The 11,105-nt window shown below is 41.2% G+C and overlaps 1 protein-coding gene across 1 annotated transcript; it reads left to right on the forward strand.

Moving 5' to 3' along the window:
* Window positions 1–1,290: 1,290 nt before the first annotated feature.
* LOC109969546 (protein Wnt-2b-A) lies at window positions 1,291–10,879 on the forward strand. Its single transcript, XM_020616494.1, has 5 exons — window positions 1,291–1,477; window positions 3,963–4,183; window positions 6,317–6,594; window positions 7,886–8,150; window positions 9,683–10,879. Exons 1-5 carry the CDS (start codon window positions 1,296–1,298, stop codon window positions 9,910–9,912), a joined length of 1,176 nt encoding a protein of 391 aa, XP_020472150.1. The 5' UTR covers window positions 1,291–1,295; the 3' UTR covers window positions 9,913–10,879.
* The last annotated feature ends 226 nt before the right edge of the window (window positions 10,880–11,105 follow it).

Consider the following 11,105-nt stretch of genomic DNA (forward strand, 5'->3'; position numbering starts at 1 on the left):
TCCATGCTTTTCCGCTTTTGTAGTTCTCAAATCATCAGTCAGTTCTTTGCTCTTCTTTCTTTTCTCCATGCTCAGTGTGGTCCACACAACACAAAGCCTGAGTCAGCATTTCTCCATTTTAACCGGTTGCAAATGTGATTTCTAGATTGCCAGCATCTGTTGGTTGCTACAGGTGAGTTTCATTACAAGTTAGAGAAGCATCACATGCTTGAAATACAACTATTTCTGATGATTTTGAAAAGGTGTCAGTAATTCTGCCTTGTCCATTTCTGGAGTTCTGTGTGGAAAGTATCAGATCTGGCTTGTTTCCTCTGCTTTTTTGTGTTGTTCCAATGCAATAAATAAATAAATAAATAAGAGAATACCAAAGAATAAGTGATTGCAACAATTTTATGGAGAAGTGGTGTGTTATCTGACAGGAATACAGGGGTGACAGTATTTTCCAGTATGTGTATGTGTTTATAAGGCAAACTATAATAATGGAATCAATCTCTAGGTTGTAAATTTATATTTAAAAAATTAGGGGGGAAAAATCACATTTTCTTGTGATTTAATTATGTGGTTTTGTTGGGCTGTAAAATGAGGGTGCCATTATTTATTACAAAAATTTCTGTTTGTGGTTACAGATGAATTTCCCACATTAGGACCGTCTCCACCACAGTGACATCGTTACCCCTCAACCTACACCAGCACTTACAAATACGCACTTTCCATTATTATCTCTCTCCTAGTTAAACTCTACAGCCCCCACATTTGCCCAATGGGCGAGAGGAGCTGTCAGCGGCGAGCCCTCCCTCATCTCTCTCTCTCAGCTCTCCGCCGCGCACTGATAAAGGAGAGGTCCGCTACGAGCATCCGAGCCAGCACAGAGTCAAAGAAGTGACAGAACCACAGCCACTCGAATGTCTACCAATCTTTGGCTCCCGTTTTCATTCGAACCTTTTATGCCTTCGAACTGAGCCAAAAACAAGGATAAGTGTTTGGAGATCCGAGTGGAGAAGTGAGGACGTGAAACAGCCGGCACTTGTTGCAAGCCTCGTCAGGTAAACTTCCTGCCGGCAGCCAGAAGTGCTCAGTGGAGTCTGGTGCGCACATGGCACCGAAAACGCGCTCCTCACACTCTTGACAGCCGCGTAACATGGAGCCACACTGGATAATGAGGCCTACCTACAGAACGAATGCTTAATCTTTACTACTTCATATAAAACTTCATCTATTGAAATTTAGCATTTTCTTGAAATCTGACTTTTGGGGATTTTTTTTTTTTTGTTGTTGCTTAAAAAAATCGCAGAACCATGCTGGGATTAAACAGGATTGTGAGTATCCGGGCAGCGCACATTCGGAGCTGTGGTTCTCCGGGAATCAGACTCTCATCCCGATCTTCTTCATGCCAAAACCCCGGTGCCACTTCGAGGATTTACTGTGCGTGCATGTTGCTGCTGCTGTTGGTAACACCTCGAGCTGACTCTTCATGGTGGTGAGCCTGCATCCATCACACCTACAGGCCAACCTTCCTGCCAACAAGATTTATAAAATCTTAATTTGTATAGTTTCTTTTGGAACACACTATTAAGTACATTTATGGAAAGAACGTTTCTTGTTTTTCCTCTTATTAACTAAAATTAAATGAAGAGTCTAAGCAGAAAAGGAAGGTAAGGAATGCCACGATTACATCATTGATCTTAATCATTTGAAACGGTGCTGGAACTGCTGCCTGGATTGGGGTCTTTCGAAAGAAACTTAAGTAATTCAACGATTTTAACTTATGATGACTCTTAATAACCATTTTCTAAGTGCAAAAACAAAACAAATTTCAAGTAGTTCGAAGCAGCGCTTTCCCAAAAGCATCAGTATCAGTTCATCTATTACACAGACATATAACAGACAGTACCTTCCCATCAAAGTCGCAGTGCAGCGTTGCTGACAGCATTTAAAATCTTGTTTTTCTTTTGCATTTTTGTGCATTTAATTTTTGCTTCCAATAATCAGGAATGAAGCCACTATTTCGTAATTGTATGAGGTAATGACTGCAAAGGAAAACGATGTTTCCTGTCGTCACTTAATTTAATTCCGATTGATTTTTCCTTAAGAACCGAGAAAAGAAACAGAACAGGGCATTAAAATAACCTAAATTATAGGGTTGCAAATTGAGTTCAAACTATAGGATTTTGTTTCTATAATGCATTTTCTTCTTACCAGCCATACTGAGCAATAATACAGCGATAAATGTAATTTATGCCTGCGCCGTTGGCTGAGCGCGTGTTCAGCTCAGCTGGAGCCTGAATTAGACAAGGCAGTACGGTCATTAATTCATCACGTACCACACATACACACACGCACAAATGCCTTCACGAAAATACCCCCAAACCAGCCATCTATGGGCGAACAAACATCTCATTGCCTGTGCGGCAACATAGGTGAAAAAGTCTGTGTGCGTGTGTGTGTTTACAGGAGAAGTGTCTGTGTGTGGGTGGGTATGCCAGTGATGGAATGCCTAATAGTTTGCGTACAGATTAAAAGCAGTTATGGGAAGTAGTGGGAAGAGTGTGTGTAAAGGCTTTGGCTGGGAATTGTTGGCTTTGAAGGGAATTTAGTGTAGGATATACAGTGTTTAACTGTTTCTGGGTGTTCAGAAAGTGATGATATGGGCTTTAAGACTGCAGGTGGATGCCAAAATAATTGTGATGTTCTAGCCACTAATGCGGGGAAAATAATACTTATGATGTAATGTGAATACATTTAACTTATAATGCATTTGTTTTTATCATTTTGATAAATGTGAAATAATTACTATCCATAGCATTCAACTATTCCTTAAAGGTAATAATTTGAACAGGAAAAATGTGTGCGTAATGATATTTGTTGTGGCCAAGTTTCCTTTTTGAGTTTTTCATCTGTAATAGGAAAGCAGCTTTTTTTGATAACCATTAATTTATTTAGTATGTGGATCTTTGAAATCCAAAAACTATGCGGTGAAACAATTTCTTACTGATAATGCTCAAGAAAATGATCAAGTATAAAGTAGAAGTTTCTTTGATGAGCAGAAGGGCTTGAAAGCATGTTGTTTAGACCAGTGGATAATGACTTATTATCCTATAAAATCCACAAAGCCTTCTGACTTTCAGAGAGTGAAAATTAAGTGTGAACCGTTCTTTCCTTTGGTGAGCACTCTGTTCTTCTTCCCTAATGCCACTTTAGGGAATAGAGAACCTCCAGTCTCAATCCATTCACCCCTTCTTGTAAAACACGACCACACAGCCATACACTCCCCTGACCTCTCCTCAATGACCTGCCAAACCCTGCAGCCACCAAGCTGCAAGAGGTCTCATGCACACGCACATAGATGCATGTCATGATGAGGTTTAGAGTTTATTTTGGAAAATCTCACTGCAGCATTTATCTTAATAGGATACTGTAAAAGTCCGTTTTATTAGGACAGGGAGAAAGACTGAAAGAAGCACACACGAAAACTGTGAGTAAGATGAGAGTGACCTGGAAGAAGACAGAGAGGAGTCAAGTAAATGGGGTCTTAGTTTGACAGGGTTATTGGAAGCACCAGAAGTTTTTGCTCTGATTTGTGACGATATGATTTCAACTGTCCCATTGGGAGACATTTAAACACACATACACACACCAGTCTTGTGGGGAGAGGTTAAGTGCTTATTTATTTGGAGAGTGGAGTAAATGGTTTCCACTCCCCTCCTCCTCACAAACCTTAAACTGTTAAGTGTAGTGAACTCTGACTCACAGAAGGTTGTTACTGCAGCCCTCCTGCACTCACATCTTATGTGTACACTTGAGTATATATATGAGGGGACCCACCTGTGGATTAAAATGCAATATAGCATCAATTACTGCAATATACTGTATGCCAGTCTAGTTCAGATCATGTTTATGAATAAGAAATTTCTGTTGATTCAGATCAAAACCACTTGGAATTTTCTTGTTTTTGGTATTTATAGGTACATTGGGGCACTTGGGGCCCGTGTGATCTGTGACAACATCCCAGGTTTGGTGAACAAGCAGCGGCAACTCTGCCAGCGCCACCCAGACATCATGCAGGCCATTGGAGAAGGCACCAAGGAGTGGATCAGAGAGTGCCAGCACCAGTTCAGACACCATCGCTGGAACTGCAGCACACTGGATCGTGACCACACTGTTTTTGGACGTGTTCTGCTACGGAGTAAGTCCACGTGTGTCTACATGTAATGTGTGTCTGTCCGACAACTGACTATGTGGCCAAAGAGTATGAAAGCTGTGCCCCATCTGCTAAGTCACAACTCATTCTCACCCCTTTTTCACTTTAACTGCCTTATCTCTCCTTCTGCCACTTTGTCCCTCTCACCTCGTTCTGTTCTTTCCCTGATCTTTCTGTCTCATATGCTGGTTCTCCGTGTTTATAGTCACTAATGGACTGTTGTAATGCCTTATGCCTTGTCAATAAACATGCCAGCTTCAAGACATAGGTTTGTTATCGTTTTACTTTTCCACTCCCGTCAGACCTTTGCAGCACATTCACGCATATGCACACAGATGCAAATGCATCTTTCTCCCTTTTTAACCAGTGCATGTTCCCCGTTATGAAGGGGGTTATGACTGCAGACAGTCTGAGTCATGAACATGTAATAAATAACACAATAACAGGGACTCTTCATTAAAAGCACAGGATAGCCAAGCTATATGGGTGTCTTGAAGTCAGCTGGTAATTTTGCATAAAAGAATAAATGATAAGTTACCCATCATGCATTTACAGTATTTTTCAGTGCCAGTGTAGACCATTACTGCCACATCTTGAATGCAGAGTGTAGATGCAGTAATCCACCGATAACTCACGGTGCATGCAGTGCAACACATACTGTAAAGAGTCTGTGATACTGCATCTTTAGGAATATTCTTTTTCTACTTTGTTTCATTTGAGCAAGGCATAATAGCAACTCCTTCATTCACAACAGTGTATCTGGATCCAGGTTGCATAAAATAAGAGGACTGTCTCCATAAACTTGGTGTCTCATGTCACTGACTTTCCTTGTCCCACACTAGCAGGCACCCTAAGCCTGTGTGGGGGTCAACGATGCACGAAGAAAGTAGCAGATATGGAGATACAGGCAGTGTGTATGTGTGTGTGTGAGAGAGGAATAAACACTAATGTAGATGTAAATATTTAGAGAGATATTCTCACTGTCAGACAAACAGTGCAGGCTTGATTGATGCCCTGACTCAGGACTGGTTCAGATAGGTTTGCAGAATGTGTGTGAACCTAAGTTTCAGATATAAATGTGCCCTTCATCACAACTAGTAATATAGCAAGTGTGATTAAAGATTTGAGAGCAATGAGCCCATTACACACTGAGATACTGTGCATGCAGAGTAGACAGAGTGGAGGATGGTCAAACATGATCTAAAACAGACTGTGTTCATCATGTGGGGATCATGAATGCACTACCTTTGTGGGCAACTAATTTATTCAAGATTTGATTTTTATGTTTTTCTGGCTATGTAAAACATCTGGCCTCTTGGAGGAAACACATCTGGATTCGTCCTCTGAGAACCATGAATTGTGACAGAACATTTCATTGAAATTAAACCACTGCATTTTGACCAAAGCATTGGTTCCAGATGATTAGTCACAGGGCCAGGGGTGACCTGAATAATTAGAACCCATGAAAATCTTTACCAAATTACATACATATTCTGTTATTTTAGGACAACAGGACAATAGGATTTGAGTACTTTGATTACAGAGTGGAAACCACCTATGTCCATTATGGTGCCCATGTAATGTAAGGTGGACAGGTTCCTATTTTGATTGCTGCCATGTTGCTTTTTTGGGACATTCAGTCCCTCAGGCACTAAAAAAGGAACTGTGACCAAACACTATGTCTAATTCACTGTGTGTCTTTGGCCACACAATAAATGAATCATATTATAAGGAACTAAAGAGACTGGGGGGGAAAAGATGAGCACAGCACTGGTAGATAATGCTTTCATGACATCACCCTGCCTCTGATTAATGGGGTATCACTGTGTCTGTATTTAAACAATTTATGTGAGCAGAGGAGAGCCCCACAGCTAGGATTATTTCCATGATAATATTTAACCAGAGCTGTCCTATACTCCACATCAGGCCTGATATGCCCCCGTCAGCTGCACCTTTATGTCCCGATGGCTCACACCCAGGCCTGGTCATGGAATTATATGCATCTGTGTGTGCATGTTAACACATGAACTCAAGACTTTAGGTCTTGGAGAAGCTATATAATGATATGATTTATGATATAATATGTTTTTTTTTTTGTGCTTTGTCTCTCTTTCTCAGGCAGTCGTGAAGCAGCCTTTGTCTACGCTATCTCCTCTGCTGGAGTGGTGTATGCGCTTACTCGTGCCTGCAGCCAGGGAGAGCTGAAGACATGCAACTGTGACCCACAAAAGCGTGGACGAGCTAGTGATAATAGAGGAGAGTTTGACTGGGGCGGCTGTAGTGATAATATCAACTATGGGATAAAGTTTGCCAAAGCCTTCATAGATGCCAAAGAGAGGACTGTCCGAGATGCAAGGGCACGCATGAACCTACACAACAACCGCTGTGGCAGAACAGTAAGTGTGTGATTACAGCAACATCAATTCACCCAAATAATGAAACATATTTGGTTACATCTAGTGTTATACCTAGTTATGTAGTTTTTGTTTTATTTGCTCAAGTTCTGATTAATCTTAATTTTAACCCAATTTAAATCTGGTATTGACACGAAACTGATATCTGTCAACATTATACAGATAATGGTCATGGGCTTTTGCATTTGCACTTGGTTTTGGAAGTGTTCTCATGATCATGACCTCTATATGTTATATGTACATTGGATAGGTGAAGCATGACTTTCAGCGTGTTAAAGACTGCATTCACACTTTGCTGGGAGTCTAGCCAATCTGACAGCAACCCCAATTGCATTCCAAGTTACTTTTAGGGGTGTTATTTTTTTTGTTTAAAAATCAAATTACTGTTCAAACATAGGAGAGGATTAAATACGTAATTTGTAATAACGTCTTAAGTTCAAAATTGTTAAGTTCAAAGGTATTAACAGGCCATGTCTAGAAGTTTAGCAGAGGGTCTTCTTAAAAGACAATAGCCTTCTCTTTACTGACTTTGTAAAACACAGCTATCAACTTGTCATGGACCCACCACAAACATGCTGAGGCAAAAATCAGGAAAGACAGGAAAGTAGCATGGGCAGAGTGGTAAGCACAGACTATAGAAGTTAGCATGACAAGTACACTAAGAGGATGAAAATTAAACTGGTTTGACCCTGGGGAGCTTTGTGATTTCAAATGTCCAAATTCAATCTGATTATCCTGTATGCCAAGCAAAGGAGGTGGGGTCAGTTCACCTCCTGCAGTAAATGCTTCTTTCCCCAGTCCTCACCAAAATGAATGGAGAGTCAAAGTTGGTGTGATTGCAGCTATATCATATTTGAGGAGAGGCTACATGGGTTGCATTTAGATTTTTGAAGAAGTGATTGTCTTAGTGCATTTATATCTGACATTAACACATTTTTTATACAGAAAAGGCAAATAGATGGGCATCACATGTTACTACAAAGTTCAAATGACATCTGTGATTTCTGTTGCTACCCCAAATTAAATTATAGGCTAATAGTAATTAACTGGAGGTGAAATATAAACAGCAGACAACTCAAAACCTTGGCAAGTATACCCCAAAACTATCCACAAGACTCCACACCACTTGAGAGTCACCTTGATTCATCTAATATAGGTAAAACAATCCTTTAAGAAACATTCCTGCCTTAGTGTTGTATTTTTAGAACATGGAAAATCTAATTTAATGATGGTTGAAACAACATACACACAACCCCAACTTCTCTCTATTCAGGCAGTGAAACGATTCATGAAACTGGAGTGTAAATGTCACGGAGTGAGTGGGTCTTGCACGCTGCGGACATGTTGGATGGCCATGTCAGACTTCAGAAAGACCGGTGACTACCTGAGGAGGAAATACAATGGGGCCATTGAAGTGACAATGAATCAGGATGGGATGGGCTTAGGCGTAGCCAACAAAGCCTTCAGGAAGGCCACCAAGAATGACTTGGTCTACTTTGAGAACTCTCCGGACTATTGCCTACAAGACAAGGCAGCAGGTAAGATCGGCAGCAAGAGAAGGAGATGAAAGACACAAAGACAGGCAGTTTCTCATGGATGTTGATGGATTGTCTCGATGTGTTATGTGTATGTTCATGCATGACTACTGTGTTTGTGTGTGTGAATATCAGGGTGTGTGTGTAATGGCAGTCACATAACACAGCAGGCCCCCCGTGTGATGTCTGTAGAAGCTAATATCCTTATACCCTGGGGACATGGCTGTTGTGAGACTGCCTGACCTCTGTCGGCCTCTGTCAACACACAGAGATAGATATATACATACATATATACAACCCCATGATCAGAGAATGTATTGATCAACCTATACACAATGGATGTAATCAGTTGACCGTTTCTGACTGGCTGGTTGATGGCTGGAAACACTGTTAAACAAACGTTTGGGAAATTTGACATTAACACCTCTATCATTCAGAAGCTCAGTCCACCTCTCCCTCTTCCTCGCTCCTTTTGTCTTGCCTCACCCTTCATCCCTTCGTCTGTCCTCCTCTTTTTCACCTTCCCACTGGAATCCACAGCCTAGGGACACAAGCAGCTAATTAAAAAAAAAAAAATCACTTTTGTCTGTCAAGTCTCTCACTCTCTTGTCTGTCCGAACTAAGCGTAGCTGGAGGGCAGAATGGGCGTCAGAGTGTGAGAGCCTGTCTGTCACGCTCCACTGTCCATTTAACACACACTCACACACACACGCACACAGGGGCTTCAAAGGGAGCACTAGCTTGGGAAAGGCAGTGTAACTATAGGCCATTCTACCAACACTGCATAGTTGTGTATGTGGGTCTGTTGTTCTCGGGCAGCTTGTTGTGATAGGTAACAGTTCAAACAGGGATCTTCTCACACCAAACGCCAGCACTAATCTTTGTGTGGATGACTCACATAAGACAGAGACAGCATGCCACTGCATTAGATAATACCCAGACTGCTAAACGCTATGATACACCCAACACCGGTAAAGAGGATGCTACTGCCGATCATACCCTGAATCACTTATAGATCTAAAGTGAAACTAAAACCTCTGGGTTCAGTTCTAGAAGAACAATAAGACAACTCAGCGGGAACTAGCAATGCCTGTAATAACACAAACTATGAGCACAATTTCCCACAAGTCCAAGGCTTCATGGGTTAATGCCACGTTCATATTACATATTTCAAACTGTAATTGTCAGATAAGCAAAAATTTAACTGTCCGCTGTGTGGCCATTAGCTCCCTCACATCTCTATCCCTCCAACAACTAGGGTCGGTTCAGACCCACTACAATACATTCACCATTCATGCATTCCTACTTTTGTCATTGTTTAATACTGAGACAGCAGCATTAATCCTGAACTCAGAAATGATGAAACGGTCTAACTCCATATTTCAGCACTACATAGTTCTCAGTCTTTTAACATGTTTCCAGCAACTCTTTTCTAACATTGATAATGTGTTTAGAAACAAATCACAGATTTTGCTTTACCCTAACTAGTTTTAACTTTTAGCTTTCATTAACTGCTTCTATTGTACTCTGTGCAGGTTCCCTGGGTACTGCCGGAAGGGTCTGCAATAAGACATCACGTGGCACAGATGGTTGTGAGGTCATGTGCTGTGGACGGGGCTATGACACCATGAGAGTTACACAAATCACCAAGTGCGAGTGCAAATTCAAATGGTGCTGTGCTGTGGAGTGTAAGGACTGTGAGGAGGTTGTGGACATACACACATGCAAGGCCCCCAAACGAGCTGACTGGTTGGACCAGACCTGAGGGCACATCCCTCTGCCTGCTGTATTGCAACCCCGCCCCTTTCCCCTTTGCAGGACATCCTGTGGAACATGGCATTCTGGGAAAGTCTGACCGAAAGTGCTCTGTGTCTCCGCCCTCCCCTGCCCCCATCTCGGTTTATCATTGCATGGCTTTTCTAACTGTCTCTGTGAAAGCACTAGAATTCAGTACCCATCAATATGAGTTAATAACCATCAGCCCCCGTTTGCGAATGACCTTGTGGCTAAACTGCTGAGATCAGATGATAAACAGTGAAACCAGTTTGAAGTTTGGGTGGATTAGGCTTTTATCAAAGATTCAGTCCAGACTGTTTTTCTAGCAAGTGGTTCTGGGCTTAAAATGGTTTGCTGCTTTGATGATACTTTCAAGACAAATTTTTACATTAACTGAGCCTACAAACATATCCAGTATTATTACTCCATCATATACTTACATAATGTTCTTTCTTATTTTGGGGAAATACACTTTTATCTACCAAAAATAATACTTGGTGGGACTTAGAGAAGTAGCTTGACAAGTGCACTGTGAGAAATGAACATCTAAGCAAGTTTGGCTCTTTGTGGCCAAACAGAAGTCCAGGCACAGGACTACCAGAGGACATAGAGATGGACACCAGATGAGTAAATGGACAGATGTGTCACTGGAACTTTAAATACAATTGTTAAAAAAAAAAGCTGTTTAAAAGTGATTTATTTAAACTGTAAAGTGTTGTTTCATTTGTCATCTATGGATGAGACTGCACTACATTGGTTGACAAGAGGAGAAGAGAGAACAGCACCAAAATTATTGTGACTACATGGTATTCAGTGGTTAAGATGACGAACTGCCGATGAGAAGAAGAAGAAGAAGAAGAAGAAGAAGAAAAAGAAGCAGCAGTCTTGGATGTTCATTCAGTCGCATGTAACCATAGTATTGGACAAATATCATTTCTCTTCTCCCCAGCTTGCTTCTGTAAGACAGTGTATATTGCCTTATCTAAACAAATGTTCACATAAAATATATGGTGCATTGTATGATACTGGAATCTTCATTTTTGTTCAGACAGACACACATACAGTATATGTTGAAGACTAGAAAGAGACTAGATAGTGCAGAGAGAGAAGAAATTATCAGTGTGATCGAACAGGACGGTGACTAAGTTCATTTGTACTGTTGCCATAACCTGCCTTGTACTC

This window comes from Monopterus albus, unplaced genomic scaffold (genome assembly GCF_001952655.1).
Source record: "Monopterus albus unplaced genomic scaffold, M_albus_1.0 scaffold6.1, whole genome shotgun sequence".
NCBI classification, from domain to species: domain Eukaryota; kingdom Metazoa; phylum Chordata; class Actinopteri; order Synbranchiformes; family Synbranchidae; genus Monopterus; species Monopterus albus.

Excerpts from the sequence above, each read along its gene's own strand:
- LOC109969546 (XM_020616494.1), top strand. The coding sequence starts at position 1,296 with ATGCTGGGATTAAACAGGATTGTGAGTATCCGGGCAGCGCACATTCGG. Across the intron at positions 6,595-7,885 it reads ACAACCGCTGTGGCAGAACA|GCAGTGAAACGATTCATGAA; the intron begins GTAAGTGTGTGA and ends CTCTCTATTCAG. Across the intron at positions 8,151-9,682 it reads CCTACAAGACAAGGCAGCAG|GTTCCCTGGGTACTGCCGGA; the intron begins GTAAGATCGGCA and ends TACTCTGTGCAG.